The sequence below is a fragment of the Balaenoptera physalus genome (genome assembly GCF_965194825.1).
Source record: "Balaenoptera physalus genome assembly, chromosome: 4".
In the NCBI taxonomy this organism is placed as follows: Eukaryota; Metazoa; Chordata; class Mammalia; order Artiodactyla; family Balaenopteridae; genus Balaenoptera; species Balaenoptera physalus.
In genome coordinates this window covers 144,990,790-145,010,311 of record NC_138891.1, presented here as the reverse complement: position 1 = coordinate 145,010,311, position 19,522 = coordinate 144,990,790, and the positions used below count along the sequence as shown (strand labels likewise).

At 62.4% G+C, this 19,522-nt stretch overlaps 1 protein-coding gene across 3 annotated transcripts; it reads right to left on the bottom strand.

Moving 5' to 3' along the window:
- Window positions 1-4,269: 4,269 nt before the first annotated feature.
- Window positions 4,270-14,759, bottom strand: AIRE (autoimmune regulator). 3 transcript variants are annotated; one of them, XM_082459861.1, is made up of 14 exons: window positions 14,507-14,759; window positions 13,816-13,990; window positions 13,419-13,574; window positions 12,977-13,051; window positions 12,315-12,428; window positions 11,353-11,495; window positions 11,100-11,180; window positions 10,094-10,209; window positions 8,922-9,021; window positions 8,163-8,345; window positions 7,370-7,491; window positions 7,079-7,232; window positions 5,685-5,753; window positions 4,270-4,589 (listed from the first exon to the last, which is right to left on the bottom strand). In XM_082459861.1, the coding sequence occupies exons 1-14, from the start codon at window positions 14,654-14,656 to the stop codon at window positions 4,509-4,511; spliced, it is 1,719 nt and encodes a 572-aa protein (XP_082315987.1). In that variant the 5' UTR covers window positions 14,657-14,759; the 3' UTR covers window positions 4,270-4,508. The 3 variants fall into 3 exon arrangements, with proteins under 3 accessions (XP_082315987.1, XP_082315988.1, XP_082315989.1); XM_082459862.1 differs by having other exon boundaries at window positions 10,094-10,206; XM_082459863.1 differs by having other exon boundaries at window positions 13,816-13,951.
- Window positions 14,760-19,522: the final 4,763 nt, after the last annotated feature.

Genomic DNA, 19,522 nt, shown 5'->3' with positions numbered 1-19,522 from the left:
TATATATACATATATATATATATATATATATATATATATATATATATATGCACTCTGTGTATATACATAGATTTTATATATATATAAATATAATTTAATAAGTATCTGTTCACCCACCGGGCTTGTGTTTATCATTCTTATTGTCTGTCTGGATAACATCCCAATCTCTGGGATTATTTCTCCTTGGATACTGAACGTTTAGTCCATTTTCAGAGTCGGATTCACTAATTGTGCGGCACTGGCCGGCCTGGGCTCTGTGCAAACCTGCCCCTGGCACACGCTGTCTGGAGGGGATGGTCAGAGAGCAAGTGACCAGGCAAAGGGGACTGTGCCCGGAAGGGATGGAGAGGAGGCCGTGGCGAGAACGAGGGGGTCCCTGAGACTGGGATGTGTTATGCTTGGGATGGGCGTCCTCTGGTGGGTGGTCTCTGTCGTAGGGCTGGGGGGCTTCAGCGGGGCTGCATGGAGCTCACCATTGTGGACATCAGTTACCCGGCAGCTTAGAGCAAGGCTGCAGGAAAAGCCGCAGGTGGAACAGAGCGGCCATCAGAGCCCCCCCGGGGACCAGGTCCCCCCTGAGTGCCTGTCCCCGGGACCCCTGTGAGACCCCTGCCTGCGGTGCTGCCACCAACCTCCCAGAGGGGCTGCAAGTCCCGAGAGAATTAACAGAGGTGAGGCGACCATCCTGGAAGCTGCAGGTTGACGGTCAGATGACCGGAGCTCGGCTGACGGGGTGAATGAGGCTGCGTCCAGTCCAGTTCAGACCACCAGCCAAGAGCTCAGCCCTGCTCGGTTATCTCGACTCTGACCGTGTCCAGAGCACTGTCTGCTCCCAAGCCCACCAAGCCCCCGACACGTCCGCCTGCACCGGGCTCTTCACCGCTTGTTAGCGATGACCCCCGACCCCATCCAGGGGTCCAGCACGATACGGTATGAAATTCACACCCCTTGTTCACAAATTGTTATCAATTTCAGAACACTGACAGCTAAGCCTCCAACCAAGTGGGGGAAAATAAGACCTTTGCCAGCCTCGTGCAGATGGAAAGAGCAACGTTGGGGTCATGGCCAAATCCTGTCCCCGTTAAAGAAACAGGTACTCGTGACACTTGCTAAGGTGGTAAGGAACTTCATTCTAGGGGGACCCCTGCAATGGGGTTTGCAGGAGGGGAGAGAGGTCCGGCTCAACTCTGAATACAACCTGGAAAGTGGGGATTTATGGCCAAGAAGCAAGGTGAGGCCAGTGGATGGAAATTACAGAGAGCAAACACTAAGGTGAGGGCATGCGGCTAAGCCCCTCGACGGGACCCTTCCTGAGGGCGGGCCAGGTGACCAGCTACTGAGGGTGGGGATGAGAAATGCAGCAGATATCGAGAGACAGCAGAGTCCAAGGGTGGGGTTTCCCCGAAACTGACTTGGCAAGATTCTTGCCAAAACTAAGGACCAAGGACAGAGGTCAAGTCTGAGCCGACTCAGAGGAGCCTGAGCGGAGCCCGGTCAAGGACAGCGTCTGTGTCCCCACCCAACCCGCATGTTGAAGCCTCAGCCTGCAGCACCTCAGAACGTGGCTGTGCTTGGAAGCAGGATCTCACGGAGGTGGCCAAGATAAATGGGGTTGTTAGGATGGGCCCCCGTGTCCTCATGAGGAGAGGAGATCAGGACACTGACCTGCACGGAGGGACAACCATGTGAGGACCCAGGGAAGAGACAGTGGTCTACACGCCCAGGAGGGGGGCTTTGGGAGGGACCAGCCCTGCCGCACCCGGATCTCGGACTTCAGCCTCCAGGACTGGGAGAGAATAGACGTCTGTTATTTGAGCCCCCCGGTCTGTGGCACTTTATCACAGCAGCCCAAGAAACGAGCCCGGGGACAGGATGTACAAATGACACCGCTGGCTGATGCCCTCTCACCCACTGGGCAGACACACGCTTCAGGGCGTTACGTAGCCGGCAGTCGTTCGGTGCTGGATGAGCAAGACCGGCTTCCAGCCCCACAGACAGACAGACGGGAGCAGGGGATGGGCGGTCGGCCCCTGAGGAGTAAAGCAACGCGCAGGGGCTGCAGCAGGGCAGGGCCTGCTCTGGACAGTCGTCCTCTGGTCCTCGTGTCCACTACACTTAAAATGCGGGACAGACGCAGCACCAGCAAACTCAGGCTGCTGACGGCAGGGAAGGATGCAGCTCAGGATGCCCCTGCGTGCCTTCTGCTTCCCACACTTCCTTCCACGCACACCGTGGATGGACAGACAGACGGGACTTGGGACTTCCGCGAGCCCCCCCCACCCCGTGCTCAACTCCCGAAAGTGACATTTCCTGAACTTGTGGGAAGTGACACGGGTGCAGTGCAGGCCACCAAAGGGAGCACTGAGCCCCCGGTGGAGGATCTCCGTGGACCCGTCCGTAGAAGGATTCTGATGAGGCCGGGTCTCCAGAGCCCAACGTGAGACCCAGTGGTGCCGGGGCTGCAGTGGGCTCAGAGGAGGGCCGGCCGAGGCTGTGCTCAGCAGCGGTGGGGGTCCTGGGAGGGTGTGACAACGATGGGCTGGATGTCTGTGACACCTGGGTTCACCCTGGTCAGCTCCCCGATATACCCCTCCACCACTGCCATGGTACCCACACCACGTCGTCCCCACCGGCCTCTGCAGACTTCATCCAGCCCTGCTTCATCCTGTGGGTGGGTGGCGGCCGGGGGCAGAGACGGCAGCTGGGCTCTGTGGGGAGGAGCAGCTCTCAGGTAAGCAGGGCCCCCCCAAGTCGGGAAGGGCCTCCGCTCCATTCCCCCCCTGCCTTCCCTCCCCCGGAGGACCCTGCTCGGGGCGTTCCCCCCACCCGCCAAGCCTCGACTCTGGTCTCCTCCCTCCTCTGGCTCTTCCCTTGTCCACAAACGTGATCCGGCCTCCAAGCTGGGACGCTCCACATGCGGCCACGGCCGCTGTGTCCCTCCTGCCATCGCTGCCCACTTCCCTCTGGCCCACTGCTGCCCGCCTAGCCGGGCCTGGCCTGGAACAGCTGCCCGCTCGTTCATGTGACACTAGTGTCCTCAGCAGTGGGTCCCTGTTTGAATAAACGGCTCGACCCTGTGGCCTGGGGCAGTCACCCCCTACGCTGGAGGGCATCGGCCAGCCCCTCCCCAGTGCTGTCCTGGGTGGGCCGACATGCCCTGTCCCTCCCCCGCAGAGGCTACCTAATGTGTGCCCGGCACAGAGGGGCTCCAGAGGGTCTGAGTGAGCCACGAGACCCCCAGAAGTCCAAGGGCTGTGTGTCCTGAGCTGGGACCCCCATTCCTGCTGCTACTCCCTGCCGGCTCCCCCGCCCGGGGTGGGGACACAAGCCACAGGTGCCAAATCAGCACACATCCCACCTCTGCCCCCAACGCACATGAGGCCTGCAGCTACCCCTCCCTCCCCAGGGCTCTGACCCCCGTCAGGGCTTCTACCACGGGGGGCTCTGCAGGTGGGGGCTACGACAGCCCTGCCATCTCCTTCCACCAACACCGACCCAGCGGCTGTGCCAGGTCCTGGGGACATGGCTGAGAACCACACAGGGTCCCAGGTCCCGCAGTGGCCGCTTTCAGGGGAGACAGACACCACTAGGGAAGAACTCAGTTCTGACGGGCTGTCTCCCGGTGGTGGGCGCCACGAGCAAAATAAACATAGCGCTGTCCACGGCGGCCCACTGTGCCCCCGTCACCTGACCTGATGTCTGTCCCGGACACACCACTCTAGCTTCCAGCCCCTCCCCTGGCACACTCTGGCCCCCTGACCCCTGTCCTGTTTCCTGCTTCTGTCTGAGGTCACCTCCTCTTGTGAGTGATCTGTCACCAGAATGTCCCTCTAGGACCCCTAATGCTCAGCGTATAGAAGAGCCACAGTAAAGGTTTCCCGAATAAATGACTCTGAATGAATGAATGAGGAGCTGAGATCTCACAGGTGAGAAAACAGGCGCGCAAAGCACCAAGGCAGGGGAACTCCGAGCAGAGGGGGCAGCCCGTGCAAAGGCCCTGGGGTGGGGATGAGCTTGGCCCTGCGAGGAGCAGAGGAGGTAGGAGCACGTGGGGGGTGGGCAGAGGTGGGCGGGACCAGACCACGCGGGGCAGGGGCTGTGCTGGGGGCGGGGCAAGGCCCTGGGGGCTCCAGCAGAGGATGGACCAGAGGGATTCTGCTCACAGCATTCTCTTCCCGTTACAGCCAAATCGGCCTACACGACGGGCACCAGAAACACAGGGCAACAGACCCCCACCCCCGAAACAAGCACACTGTACTGGAGAGCATGTCGAACCCACAGAAGTGACTTTAATTTCAGCACACACGATGGCTTTGTGCCGCCACAGGCACGGCTGCTGACAAGCTGACTGTTGACGGCACTCAGAACATCTCAGTTCCTGGTCCTAACCTCCCCCTCGGTCCCTTTCCAAGCCAGTGGCTGTGCGTATGAGGTCTGCTCCGGCTCTGGCAGCGTCCTCCGGTGCCTCCCCTCCTCCTCCCATGCCGCCTGAAGGCTGGGGTCCTGGATCAGGAGGGGAAGGTGGGCGCCTCGGCCACTGGGCGGGACATGCTCTGGATGGCCCACTGCAGGATGCCGTCAAAGGAGTGCTGCGGGACAGAGCAGAGAGCGGGGCTTGGGCCCTGGCCAGAACCTCAGGGGACAGGTGTGCCTGCCGGGCCCACATCCGGCCTGCCCTGGCCTCCGGGGCCACCTGAGTCATAAACATCGTGATGGGAAGGCGCCATCCAACCCAGCCCTCCCATTCAAAGGTGCGGAAACAGGCCCGAGGCCCCACCAGACGTCGGTCGGGGGGCACGCCTCATCCCACGCTCCTCTGAGCTTCCCGCAAGCCCAGGCACAGCCACCACGGCTGTTCTGCCAACTGGTGGCCTCTTCCCAGGTGTCTCAGCAGGGCCAGCTCCTTCCCTCACTCTGCCCAGCTCTGCGCAGGGCCTGGCGCTCCAGCGGGACTGGGGGAGCCATGGGAATGCCCGAGATTCCAACAGAACGGGGGTGGCCTGCTCCACAGGGGCTTGTGGATCTGCCCCACTCTGCCCACCTATATTGGCACCTCGGGTCACCCCTGGCCCTCTTGGGGCCTCTAAAGACAGCTTCAGTGTCTGAGACCTGCCCGTGCTTGGCCCACCACCCAAGGCAGGGCCCCCGTGGTCAGCTGGGATCCCCACCGTGCCACGCCAGGACCCTGAGGACACGTACTAGCCACCTGGGGTCTGGGGGTGGCTGGAGGACTTTAACCTTTTCTAAAAGCCACCTTTTCTTCCCCGTGATTCTAGCTGTTCATCGTCGGGTGGAGGGGCCTGGGCTGAGGAGGGGGAGGGAGGGATCTGCGAGGGGGCGTGGTCCCAGAGTGCCTAGCTCCCACCCCCACCCCCGGGGAGAGTCACGGCCTCCGCATCAGGCTTCAGTGGCCCTGGTGCCGGTTCCTGCAGCCGCCAGCTCTCCAGGGTCCAGGCCCCTGGGACCTCCAGGGCAGCTAGAAAGGGGAGCAGCTCGGGGCCCGCTCTGGCTCGTTGGTGCGTGGAGGGCCCAGCGCCATCTGGGGTGACGCGGGCCTGTGGTGTCCAGTGTGCCCAGAACAGGGGTTTCCAGCTGCTCCCGTGGCCCAGGAGCTGGCTGCTCCCGAGGCCGTGGAGGCGGAGGCAGAGGGGGGCAGGTGCAGCCCCAGCCAGGTGACGTGTTACCTCACTCAGGAGGGACTCCAGGTCATCCCTGTGCAGAACCGGCTCATGAGCAGCAGAATCGTCCCCCGCCTGGAACCCAGAAACGGGAGGAGGTCAACCCAACTTCCTCAGCCCTGCCGGGCTCATCCCCTCGGAAGCAGGGCTCCCTACAGAGGCAGCAGCAGGGGTTGGGGCGGTGTCCGTGCCAGGGCAGCGGGGTGCTGCGCGCTCCTCCAGGCGGGACCCTGGGAACTGAATTCTAACATCCAGCTCCGGAGGCGAGGGGGCGCAGGCGAGCTCGGGGCTGCCTGCCCAGGTCCCTGCCACCCCTCTGGGGCAAGGACCAGCTGGAAGGGACCCTGTCACCGATGGGAAACGTGAGGTCCAGACAGGAAAGAGCCTGCTCCCACGCCAGCCCTTCAGCCACCCAACAAGCCTGCGGGGCCAACCGTGCCCCTGAGGGGCGAGGGCCAGAGCCGGGGCCGTGGCACACTCCCGCTGGCTCGCAGGCTAGGAGGAGCGAGGCCATGCTAAGTGCAGCCATATGCAATCGCCCAGTTTGTAGCTGAAATCAGCCAAATCTCGGTACCTCCTCCAGCCCTTGACGCCACCAGCCCTGGGTGAGGGCTTGGCACGCACAGTGCAGAGGGGTGGGGATGAGGAGCGAGGCTTCCAGAAGGAGCGGAACGCCAGTAGGTGTGAGCCCTCTTGTGCCCAGTGCCTGGGGTGCCCTGTCACCCACTGTGTGTGCAGGGGATTACGAGGCGGGACTGGGAGGTAGGATGGACCATGGACGGGGGTAGGACATCACCACCCTGGGCCCCCGAGGATTCTTCAGGGGCAGGGATGTGGGCAGGAAGGCCGCTGCTGCGGGCAGTCGGGGCAGATGCGCCACCTTCTGCAGGACTCTGAGCAGGAGACACACAGGACCCACCCCCACCCCGGCTCTGAGGGAGCCCTGGGAAGTGAAGGTTCAGTGAGGCTAGTCACTCCTCCCCAAGGTCCCAGGGCCCAAGGCTGCTGGAGGATTGGAGGCAAGATGACACGGGTGGAGCCACACGTGCTCACTCCTGGTGTGGCGCCTCCTCCCACTCTCCCCTGCCCCCGCCCCACCCCGAGGACGGCGCTCCCTGCACGGGGCACTCTGGGGGGTGCGGAAGGGGCCAGGGCAGCTGGGGGGTTAGGGGAGCTCTGAGCCTGCAACCAACCGGCGACTTCATAGCCACTGTGGCTTGGGAGGGTTGCCTTTTTCGGCAGATTTAAGTTATCAGACGGGAGTCGATTTAAACAAATATATCGTATGTACAGAATGAACACACGGTCAGGAGGTTTGGGGCACACCCGCGAAGCTGGCGCCCGGGGCCTCCCCTGGAGATGTGCTTCCCCACCCCCAGCCCCGCGGCGTCGCCCTTCACCTGCGCCCCAGGGCCGGCGGCGGCGGCTTTGGCGATGAGCTTGGGGGTCCCGGGAGCCGGGCGGGCGGGGCTCGGGGCGGGACTCGCGGCGGGCGCCCCCTCCCCGGGGGCCGGGGCGGGGTCTCCGGAGCAGGATCTGCAGCGCAGGGCGGCCCTGGGGAGCGGAGGAGAGGCTGCACGCCGCCGGGGCTGGGGCAGGGCTGGGAGTGTCCTCTGGACACCGGAATCTTAAAGCCGTTGGGGGGCGCCGGGCCTCCCCCCTCCCCCTCCTGGTCCCGGCCCCGCACTCACCCGGGCCGGGCAGCGCCGGCGGGGTAGTGGCAGCGCCAGTGGAAGGCGGCGGCGCAGTGTGAGCACCGAAGCGCGTCCGCGCCGTCCCCGCACACCCCGCACCTCGCGCCGGGCGCCGGGCCCTGCAGACGGACCACGGCGGGGTGACCGGGGGCCGGGGAGGGGCGCACGGCCCCGGGACCCCGCCCGGGCTTGAACGGCTGGGAGAGGCGCACGGGGTGGGGGGCGAGTCCGAGGTTTCGGGATCCAGGCCTGGAGAGGTCAAGGGCGCCCCAGCACTTTTGGGCTGCACCTTGGCGAAACTAGGTGCCCCGTCTCGGTCCCCCTTGGTGGACCCGGACCCCCTTCAGGGCTAGTCAAGGGGATGCAGAAGGGCATCTGCTCCAGAGGAGGCAGGAGGGGCTGGGAGACCTGGGGCTGCGAACTCTGCCCCCTTTATCGTCCTGCCCTTGTGAGGGGGCTTTCAAGAGCGATGAGAGAACGGTCGCGTCCTCTGGAATTCCTCCAGCAGCCCCCTTCCCTTCACCCTCCCCCGCAGAGCCCGCACCTTGTTCTGGGTAATCTAGCAACCCCAAGAGCCCCTGGGCCTCCCTCCAGCCTCCTCCACCCGCCCTCCCCCGGCCAGCCTGGCAGCTCCTGGCAGCCCCCCTCCCCCGGCCCCCACTCCTAACCTCCAGCTGAATCCTGCCTCCTTACCCCCGCCTGTCACGGTCCTGTTTCAGGCTCGCCTGGCTGCCCCTGTAGACCCTGAGCTCCCTGAAGACAGCCACCCTGACCCCAGCACCCCTCTCACCTGCTGCCCCTCAGGGCCCACACACAGCAGGGGGTGCAGGGCCGAGGGGTCCAGCACAAGCGGGGGGGCTGCAGGAGGTGAGGCCAGCAGGTGCTTGTAGGTGACTGCAACATCCATTCCAGCGGGGCGCTCCCTGGGCGGTCCCCTCGCCTCCTCTCCCGCTGACCTCAGTGCCAGGAGGACCTGGAACCGGAGGGTCAGTTCTCAGAGGTGTTGCAGGGGACTTGCCCAGCACCACCCAGGAGTTAATGACCGCTGGGGCCCCGGGAACCGGGGGCTGGTGTCGGGGGGAGGAGCGCCACACTAGGTGGGAAAGGCCCGGGTGCGGTTCCTGGCTCTGTGGTCCCAGCAAGTTCCCTGACCCTTTCCCCATCTAAAGGCGGGGCCCCGTGGCCCTCACGGGCTGTCAGAGTACACACTCGGCGTATGCTGGGGCACGCATCGTATCCGTTGTGACTTTGTGGTAACAGAACACTTAAAACATTTTTGGAGAATGTTATCGGTGGTCGAAGTGCGTCCCCTGTGTTGGGCTGACAGAGCTGAAGGCCCCCAAAGCAGAGTACTGAGAAGCGGGGCCGTTGTAAGGGCCGCTTCCCGGTGGCCTGCGCCCCCGTGGCCCCATGGGCGAAAGTGGAATTGATGGGGCCAGGCCAGGGTGGGAGACACATGGCTCTCTGGCTGGGGCAGGCCCGACCCACAGGAGTGGCCAGAAGGCAGGCAGCCGGCGGACAGAGGGCCTGGGAGTGGGCCTGTGTGTACCGGGGTCTCTGCAGGCGGCTCCTGGGGCCGGGGCTCCTCAGCCCGGGGCAGGTCCCGCTGGGCTCTTCCCTGGAGGCAGCTGGTGCACCGCCAGGTCCCGCTGCTCGCGTTGTCACCGGCCAGAGACATGCAGGGCGAGGCAGAGGGGACGGTAGACTCCCAAGCCCGCACCACAGGGGAGGCCTGAGGGCTCCTCCAGGTCACCCTTTCCGTTCCCCGATGGGGAAACTAAGGGGAATGGGCGGAGCCACAGGGGAAGGGCCTGCCCGGCCGGTGAGCAGGAGAGCCCAGGATGCTGGGGTAGTTACCCCAGTGGGGCAGCCCTCGCCAGCCTGGCACGTCCGCCGCGTGCTTCTCAGATGAGCCCCAAGAATTCCTGACACCCGCAAACCTGCGGCAGCCTGTGCCTGTGCCTGGCTCTCACGGGCCCTGCCTTGCAGGCGGGGCCTCCCTAGGCTGGCCTCGTTACATCCCTGGGACCCTCCCTCGATTCCCCGGGGGGATGGTGCCCAGTAGAACAGGAGCCGGTCAAGGGCAGGAAGGAAGAGAATGGAAGACAGCATTGAGCGGAGACGAGGGATGGCCCGGCCAGAGCCCCTTGTTTTAGCTCAGAGAGATGTGACCCGGTCAAGGTCATGCGGTGAGCAGGGCAGGGTCGGGGCGAGAGTGCCCACCCGGTGCTCCTCCCCGCACCCAGGTCGCCCTGACCTGCGGAAGCTGCTGGTAGTGACAGCGCTCTCCCGGGGGGCCAGGGCAGGGGGCCTTGCGCTGGACCTAGGATGGGCACCCCCCGGCCCTTGGGGGGCAGCTCTGTGGCCTCTGTGCTCCCCAGCCCGGCTTGGAGTCAGACTCTGCTTAGTGCTGGTGGTCAGCTGCTTGTGGCGGTTTGGGCTGGGGGGGAAGATGGGGCGAGATGGGACGGGATGGCCATTCCTTGCCTTGGGCCTCAGGGCCCTGCCGGCCAGGCTCGGGGAACAGCGCGGCCATGCGGGGAGGTGGGTGGGAGGATCCCGGGCCCCAGCCCCACCGCCCGGCGACCTGAGCCAAGGCCCCCTCCCAGGCCGGCCTCACTGCCCATCCCTGGCGTGGAGAGACTTCTGGGCGGCCTCCCACTCAGGGCGGGCGAGTGAGGAGGCTGCGAGGCCGGGCGGGGCGGCCAGTGCCGGGCCCACCTGGGGATCCGGTGCAGCGGCGGGGTCAGGCAGGCCAGGTGGAAGGCACGGGGGCAGCCGTCGCAGCAGAGGAGCTCCCCGCCGTCCCCGCACGCCGCGCACTCATCCTCGTTCTTCTGACACAGGGGAGAGACACGCAGCGTCTGGGCAGCGCCCTCCCCGAGAGACTCCCCTCGCCTGCTCCCTGCTGAAACCCCGCCCTGGCTGCCTGCTCCCCAGGGCTCCCCAAGACCCCTCCGCCTCTGAGGCTCTAGCCCCGAGCCCCTCCTGGGCCGCCCCTCCTGGGAAGAACGGTCCCTAAGGGAGGCTGGTTCCTCGCGGGTGCCTGTGCTCCAGGCGGCCCCAAGACCGCACGCCCACACCCACGGGGCGGCGGGGGGGCAGGCCCAGCGGTGTTCCCGTGGGCCCTGGGCACCCGCTGTCCCCTCCGCCTGAGGCCTGCTTGCGCCCTCGCCTGGATGGCACCCACCGTGCCCCCCTGGACGCCACTTCCTTCAGAAGCCCCCCGGGGACTACAGAGCTGGGCAGCCCCTCACAGTGAGGGGCACACTCACGGTAGCAATCCCCCCCGACCCCACCAGCCCAGGAGCTCCTGGGGGCAGGCACGAGTCCCCCTCATTTCTTGGTCCCCGGGGCCCAGCACAGCGCCTGGCGGATCCATGGCAGAAACGGTGCTGGGAGCCCGAGGGCGTACGTGGCGCTTGGGTTCCTGGCTGCTGGCAGGGGACACAGCCACACCAAGGGCCCACCTGCCAGGCGTGGGACAGCTGGCAGCTGGACCAAATGCTGTGGCTTTAAGAGCCCGGAGGGACTCACTTGCTCTAACTTACGTGAATTTTTACAGTTGGGTATTATCAGAAAAAAATACTCTGAAAAATAAGGTGCTCCATCCTGTGAACAGAAGCTTAGACCTCTGCCCTCCCGTCCCTGGAGTGACTGCCCTGGACACGTGGCAAATCGGCAGGAGGCCCCGCCCTCAGGACCCTGGGGGTGCTCTGGGCGTTACCTGGTGCAGCTGGGGCTCACTGGGGAGGGCAGGGGGGCCCGAGGCCTTTTCCGGCTGGCCTGCCCTCGAATCGCCTCCACCCTGCCAGGGAGAAGAGAGAGGGTCACCAGCAGGGGAGGCATTCGGGCGGGAGGGGCAGTCCCCAGCCCCAGCAGAGCTCCCCACCGGAGGCGACGTGAAGCTGCTGCCCCGGGTGCTGGGGGGAGGGGGCCGAGGGCCAGGCCTCCCCAGGGGCGGTCCCAGCAGCGCTTACAGGGGCAGGAGCCTGGGTCCCCTTGGCTCGGACCAGGGTCTTCAGGCTGCCGCTTCGGGTCTTGTTCTTTCCCCCACCGGGGTCTTCAAACTTGCTGGGAGCGTAAAACTCCCCCCCAACCTGGATGCACTTCTTGGAGCCACCTGGGAGGAGACGGGTGGGGGGGCCTGGCAGGGAGGCTCTACAGCTTGCTGTTCCTCCCCCACAAACCCCACCCCTGTCAGCTCCGGGCCCAGGGTCCTGGACACAGGAGGGATTCTCTGCTGGGGGAAGCACATCTCCCAACTCCCAAAGTCTTGTCCGCTTGGAGTCTCGGAATGCAGCCGTATGTGCAAGTAGGGCCTTTGCAGATGTTAAGATGGGCTTGCCCTGGACCGAAGTCCAAGGACAGCATTCTTATGAGAAGAGAAGAGGACGCAGAGAGACACAGGGAGGAGGCTCTGTGGTGACGAGCTGGAGTGATGTGACTACAAGCCGGGGCATGGGGGTTGCCATGAGCTGCAGGAAGCAGAGAAGACTCTGCCCTAGAGCCTCTGAGGCAGCAAGCCTGGCCCCGCCCACACCTTGATTTTGGCGTTTCTGTTGCTTTAAGCCACCCAGTTTGTGGCAACTCATCATAACAGCCCTAGGAAACCGCTGTAGGGCTCCTTGGGACCACCCCTGGTGGGTGAGACTGGAGCCCGCATCAGCTCCCAGGGTCCTCGGCGTCCCCAGAGCGTGTGCAGCACACAGAGTGGAGGAAGGAGGAGATGCAAGGATGGGGCGGGCGGGGCCGGGGCCGCAGGTTGTCCAGCTTAGAGTCCAAGGGTGCCCCAAGCCCTGCCCAGACCATCCCCTCCAGAGACGGCAGACCGCCTGCAGGGAGTGGGGGCTGCCTCGTCCATGTCCCAGCTGCTCTGGAGCCACCAGGGAGCTGAGCGGGGACGCGGATCCCCTGGCAGCCCCTCCCCAGCGCCGTCTACCTGCCTCAAACACCTGCTGGACGAGGACCCCCTCCACGGCCCCGCGGGCTCCTGGGACGCCCCCAGATGACACGGCCATGGCTCTCTGGACCGAAGCGGACATGGTCTGAATTCCTGGGGAAGGGAGCACCAAAGGGGGGGTCATCTATTGGGACGACGGCTCCTGAGCATGGGCAGTGGGGAGTGAGGGGTGTCTGGGCAGCAGAATCCTTCCTTCTTTCCACGCAGGGCAGGCCGGGGAGGGGGTCCAGCCCCTCCACAGACAGACAGACAGCCCACATGTAAGTGCAGAGACGGGCCATGGAGTGCGTGTGCGTGTGTGTGTACACGTATGTGGTGTGGTCTGGTGTGTGGTGTACGAGCCGTCCGAACCCAGCTGGCAGGAATGAACAGAGACGCTGGGATGTGGCCCTGGGCTGGGCTGAGAGGGAGGCAGGGTCCCCAGGGTCTGCCCTCAGGCTGGCACCAGGGGCCCACGGGAGGTCTCCGGGTCCCAGGTTGCATCTGGCCAAGGGACAGGGGGGATTCTCTGGAGGAAGCAGAGTCCGAGCTGGCCCTGAAGGATGGGGCACTCAGATGGGCACAGGTGGGGTGACCCCAGGCCAGCATGGTCCCAGCTCCCGAGACGGGCCCCTGACCCCCAGACCTGGGGCCTGGCTCACCGTTGCCCAGCGGGAGGCGCTGTGGCTCTGCGTTGCTCTCTGACTTCTTGGAGGGCTTGGCCTTGGCTTGGGATCCTGTGGGGGAGCAGGGACAGCCTGGCCCTCCTCCCGCTGCTGGGCCAAGGCCAGGGGGCAGGTGGGAGAGTGCCCGGTGGGGTCTCCCGGACTCTGGTGTGTCCTCTTGCTTTACCGGGCTCTGATGTCCACATCAGGAGAAAGGAAGTACACCCACCTGCCTACTCACAGGGCCCGGGGGTCAACAAGGGCTGCAGGGCTCATACAGGGTGCCCATCCAAGTCCCCAGAGGGACCTCTGCCAGGCTGGCTCTGGGCCAAGCAGGAGGGACAGATGCTCCCGGACCAGGTCGGGGAGGGGGTGTGGTCAGGGGGTGTAGGGCTCCGTGAGGGGATCTGTGACCCCACCGGCTCCTCAAGCTGGGTACCTGGGCTGGAGGCGCCCCTCGGGGACAGAGCTGCTGGTGGGGTGGCCCTCGGCTCCTCCAGGGCCTTCCTCTTGGTGGGGGGCCTGGGCAGCAGCACGGTGGCCTTGGGGCCAGCCGGGGGCCTCCTCCCCTTCCGGGGCTGGCTGAGGTCCACATCTGCGGGCGTGTGCAGGGCCGGAGGTTGAGCTTCAAGCCCAGAACTGACGCCCCGTTCAGGCAGGTGAGGCCTCAGCTCTTTGCTCTTAGAAGCCAAGATGGTCCAGGTGATGTCCGGGGCTCCCTAAACAGCCCCGCGCCTCCCCTCACACAGTCCAGCTGGGGCTCAGAGGATGACTCCAGCCGCCAGCCAGTGAGGGAGGCTGAGCCGGCCGGGACCCCAGCCCCCCGTGCCCCCCACCTTTGGGGAAGCTGTCCAGGATGGGCTGCAGCCGGGTGTATCTCTCCAGGTTGTAGTCCTTGAAGAGAACCCTCCAGAAGTCCAGGATGACGGCCGTGTCCTGGGTCAGGAGCCACGAGAGGAGCGCGTGGAAGGCCTGTGGGCAGCCCTGCTTCTCCTTCAGACGTAGCGTCTCCTGAAGCAAAGTGGGAATGGGGGCCCTGCCCTTCCCAGGTACCCCCCTTCCTGCCACCTCCACTGCGGGACCAGAGGGCAAATGCTGACCCCGAGGAGGCCGCTGGAGACTTGGGCACCTGTGTCCATTCCCGTGGCTTGGGGCAGGTGAGGGGATGGCAGGAGGGTGCTGGGGTGAGGTGGGGGCCACCTGGAATTCATCTTAGGGGACTGTGCTCTACTTAGAGGGGGGCTTGGGAAGGGCTGGGAGGGGGCTTTGGGGATCTGTGGGGGCGGGGCACCGGAACTTGTCTTGGAGACCGTTCGCTCCGCTGGCGGGTGGGGCGTGGGGCAGGCTGAGGCGTTAGCGGCAGGGACCTTACCCCTGGCGCTGGGGCTTGGGGGCGGGAGAGTGGGGAGGGGCGGGGCTGGGGAGGGTCCCTCTGGAGCGGGTCTTCGGCGACCTCGCCGGCTCCTGGGCGCGGGCGCTGGGAAGGCTGGGGCGCGTTGCTGGGTTGCTGGTCTGGTTGGGGCCCACCTGGAATCTGTCCTCGGGGACCACGTCGTGGTCGACCAGCGCGTGCAGCAGCGGGAAGGCGCTGTCCATGGCCACGGCGATCTCCGTGCGGTGCAGCCTCAGGAGGCGGCGCAGCGCCGTGTCCCCACCGGCCCGGGCCTCGCCCGCCATTGCGGGGTCGGGGACGCGGCGCTGGGGGCCCCCTCTCCCCGCCTGGGGTCCCGCGGCCTCGGGGTGCCGCCGGACTTGTGGGGTGTCTGGGCCGTGTCAGCCTCCTGGCCCTGGCGCGCCCCCTGCGCCGCCGGGCACCTGGGCGGGCACACCTGGCCCGGGAAGAGGGAGCCCCAGGCGCTTCCTCCGGCCTCCGCGGGTCTGAGCTCACGGCCCGGGTCTCTATTATACGGGGCTCTCCTGGGCGAGAGCAAAGGCCGCTCAGCCCGAGCCAATCAGGGCCCAGGGAGCTTCCTCAGGGGCCGGAACGGAAACTTCCCTGTAACCCGAGTGCGAGATGGTCCCAGCCACCTGCCAGCCCCCTTGTGCACCCGCCAGCACGCTGCTGGCTTTTCTCTCCTTTTTAAAGAAGCCTCTGGACTCAATTCCCAAAATGTGGTTCCAGCCAGCATCCCACAGGGCCCTGTTCAAATGGGGAAAAGCCAGGACAGGTGTCTTCACCTCACCTGGGGCCCAGTGTCAGAAACAAGCAAGGGCTGCCCAGGTGCCCCAGCAGCTGGGAGAGGCAGCACGGGAAGCCTCCACGGGGCTGCGCGGGGGCAGAGTCCCTGGTGGGGAGTGGGCACCGCTGCCACCGCCGCAGCAGCTGCTCAGGGTCCCAAGCCTGGGGCTGTAGGAGGAGGTACCCACCTGATGGAGGACCTGGGGTATGACTAGTGCATGTCAGTGGGTTCAGAGCTGGGCATCGCCTGGAGGCTGGTGATGCTGGGCAAGTTGCTTTCCTTCTTTGACCTTCACTCCTCTCATTTTTTGTTTGTTTGTTTTTTTATTATTGGGCTATAGTTGCTTTACAATGTTGTGTTAGTTTCTACCGTACAGCAAAGTGGAGTTCCCTGTGCTATACAGCGGGTTCTCGTTAGTTATCTATTTTATACATAGTAGTATATATATGTCAGTCCCAATCTCCCAGTTCATCCCACCCTCCCTTTCCCCCCTTTGTGTCCATACGTTTGTTCTCTCTGTGTCTCTGTTTCCACTTTGCAAACACAGGTTCATCTGTACCATTTTTCTAGATTCCACATATATGAGTTAATACACGATATCTGTTTTTCTCTTTCTGACTTACTTCACTCTGTATGACCGTCTCTAGGTCCATCCACATCTCTGCAAATGACCCGATTCCGTTCCTTTCCGTGGCGGAGTACTAGTCCACTGTACGTGTGCACCACATCCCCTCTATCCACTCACCCGCCAGTGGGCATCTAGGTCGCTCCCAGTCCTCTCATTTTTAAAATAAGCACACTCCACTGGGAGTCCCCAGCTGATAGCCACCTTCTACTTCCTCCAGGTGTATTAGAAAGTAAAGCTTCTAGAAGGCAGCTGGCCCCATGGACAGACATGCCTGTGTACGGGCCATGGGAACCTCTGTCTCTGTCTGGCTCACAGCCCAGGAAGGGGCGCCCCAGGAGTCTTCCTAGGTGGGGGACAGAGGCTGGGGGACAGAAGCTTCCGGGGGGACGTAGGGAAGGCTTCCTGGAGGGTCGCAGCAGGGGTCCCTAAGTCCACGAGATGGGAACAGCATCCCAGGCAACTCGTGGGCAGGGGCAGTGGACTGGGGCGTCCAGGGATGCTGAGCTCGCGGGGGCCCAGACAGCATGGTCTGGGTAGGGGGCAGGGATGCAAGACACAGTGGGAAGGACCATCCCTGTGGTCAGCCTGCAGAGTTGGGAGGACCTTTGGAGGAAGCTGTCTGGCCAGGTTGTGTTAGGGAGAGAAGCTGGGCGCCTGGGGACGGGGCTGGAGGGTGAGTGGGGGCTCCAGAAAGCCTGGGGTCAGGGCCAGCCCTGGGCTGGGACCGGCCACACGGGGCAGGGGGAGGGACTCGTGACCGATGAGATGGGGGTGTCACCGAGACTTCTTACATGTGTCGGCCCTCATGTTTTACACTGAGGTGGGAGCCCAGGGTGGGGCACTGTGAGTCCCCTCCTGACCTGGGAGCCCTGCCTTTGTGTCCCCACCTCGAGGCCCGGGCGCCTGACGGCTCAGTTCTGGGCCTCGGGCTGCGCCAAGCCTGGGGCAGCGGTGTTGGAGGTGGAGACGTGAGCTCGTCAGCCTGGGGCCGGCTCAGGGGGTGGTGGTGAGGGCTGAGGGCATTGTCCTCTCAAGGGCCAGGACCTGAGCGTGGAGCTCTCGGGCTAGCTCTCCTGTAGAATGTTCTGGGGACTGAGTCAGGAGCAGGGCCCTGGCACTGCCCACCTCCAGGGCGCCGAGCCCACAGGCTGCAGTGCCGTGGGTGCAGCCGTGGAGGTTGTGGGGCTTGGGGGCCATTCCTGCCTGTCCTGCGTGACCCCAAATTTCACACACAGAAGCACCCAGATGCCAGGGAGCTGTGTTTGTGGCCTTGGGGTGACCGGCCCACAGCCCCGATTCAGCATCATGATGGCCAGCGTCACTCTACACCCAGTACATTTTCTCCCTGGGGGGCTGAGTGGTCCCTAGGGAACGCTTTAGTCACAAGCCAACGGTTCAAGGGAAATTAAAAACTGCCAAGAAGAGCAAAGTCTTCACTTCACTGTTTAAAGCCCTGATACCCTTGCAGGTGCCTCTGTCGTGAGGCTGGCCTGGCTGCTTCGGGCGTCACGCAGGCTCTGGCTTGGAGATTAGCAAACAGGCTCCTGTAGAGTTTCGGACTTTCCACTACGCCGGGGGTTTCCATAGCAGCCCCTTACCTGCTAGCAACCTGGAGCGGCCCAGGGTGTGTGGAGGCGGCCTGCGCGACCACAGAGGGGCCCCTCGAGGGCCGGCACTGCCTTCAGCCAGGTCACTGCCTTCGGGGTCTGAGCCTCAGCTCCTTCTCCAGACAGCAAGCAGCCCAGCAACTTGCCCACCCCTCAGTAGCGAATCTCTGAGCCTCTGTCCTCACCTGCAAGGGAGTGAGCACAGGAGCTTCTACGTATGAGACACGCCGGCCCCACTACACACTAGGCACTGTTGTGAGTACTTTGCAATTGCCCTTGCTTAATCCCAGAACCACCCTGTTTGTTCAACATTATTAGCGTCCCCATTCTACATATAGGGAGATTGAGGCACAGAGAGGTTAAGGAACTTGACCAAAGTCACACAGCTAGTAAATGGCCTTAGATGGATGGTGTCCAGGTCCATGTTCTCAGCACATAGGACACTCCTTGGGTGCCCAGGTCATGTCAGGCACTCCCAGCTTGCAAGGAGGAGGAAATGCTCCCTGAGTGATATGCCCAGATATCAGGGAGGAGGAGGCCCCAGTGGCAGGGTGGGAACAGGAGGGGGTCCTGTCCCTCGGCTGCTGGCCTTGGCCCCTCAAGGAAGCCTGGACACTACAATCTTCTCCTTTTGCCCCGGACGGAGGCTTCAGTCTCTGTGGCTCCCCAAAAAGGGCTGGGGTCGCAGGGGTCAGGAATCCTGAGTTAGAATGCCCGCAGTGTCCTCAGAATGCCAGCCCAGGCCTCAGCTGGAGGAGCAGAGCAGGAGAGGCCCTTGGCCTGCCTCCTGAGGCCTTCTTGGGAGGTGGGGCACCTGGGGAGGCTCAGTCTCCTGGTGACTCTCTGCCAGGACTTTAGCACCCTCTTGTCCTCCAGCTAGCTGTGTGACCCTCTCTGCACCTGTTTCCCCGAGAAAAGATGCTCAACATCATTACTCACTACGAAAATGCAAATTAAAACCAAATGAGATACCACCTCACACCCACTAGGATGGCTATTATCAAAAAACAGACAATAACAAGTGTTAGAGAAGATGCAGAGAAATCGGAACCTCACACGTTGATGGTGGGAACGTAAAATGGTGCAGCCATTCTGGAAGAATGTTTGGTGTCTCCTCAATGAGTTAAACATAACATTACCGTATGACCCAGCAATTCCACTCCTAGGTGTACGCCCAAAAGAATCGAAAACAGATACTCAAACAAAAGCTTGTACACAAATGTTTATAGCAGCACTACTCACAACAGCCAAAGGATGGAAACAACCCAACTGTCCCACTACAGAAGAATGGATAAAGTGGGATCCATCCATACAATAAAATATCGCTCAGTTACAACATGCATAAACCTCAAAAATGCTAGACTAAGTGTAATAAGTCAGATATAAGACGCCACCTATTGTGTGACTTCATGTATGTGAAATACCCAGAATAGGCAAATCCACAGAGAAAGAAAGCAGATTTCCAGGAGGTGGGGGCAGGGGAAGGAGGATCACTGCTTAGTAAGTATGGGGTTCCCGTTTGGGATGATGAAAACGTTCTGTAAATAGACAGTGGTGATGATTAATACAACATTTTGATGTACAAATTGCTCCTGAATTTTAAACTTCCAAATGGTTAAAATGGTAACTTTTATGTTATGTATATTTTACCACAATAAAATTTAATTAATTTTTAAAAATTCAACTGGGCATATTTGTGTGGATCTATTTCTGGGTTCTCTATTCTGTTCCATTAATCTCTGTGTATGTCCATCCATCCATACCACAAATATTTGACTACTGTAATTATATGATAAATCTTGAAGCCCAGTAGACCAATTCCTCCCATTTTATTTTTTTTCAAAATTGTTTTAGCTACTCTTGTTTCTTTGATTTTCCATATAAATTTTAGAATAATCTTGTCTCTGTCTACAAAATTATTGCTAGGATGTTGATAGAAGTTACAATTTGGGGAAAATTGGCATCTTTATTATGTTAAGTCTTCTAATCTATGTGTGTATGTTTCTCCGTTTATTTAGAACTTAATTGATTTCCTTTATCAATGTTTTGTAGTTTTCAGCACACAAGTTCTATACCTGTTTTGTTATACTTACACCTAAGATTTAAATTTTTGAGCAAGTGTAAGTAG

Coding starts and splice junctions, on each gene's coding strand:
- AIRE (XM_082459861.1), bottom strand. CDS start 14,656: ATGGCGGGCGAGGCCCGGGCCGGTGGGGACACGGCGCTGCGCCGCCTC. Junction 13,052..13,418: donor GAGGGGCGCCTCCAGCCCAG/GTACCCAGCTTG, acceptor GCTCCCCCACAG/GATCCCAAGCCAAGGCCAAG. Junction 7,233..7,369: donor GCCGGCGCTGCCCGGCCCGG/GTGAGTGCGGGG, acceptor TCCGCTCCCCAG/GGCCGCCCTGCGCTGCAGAT.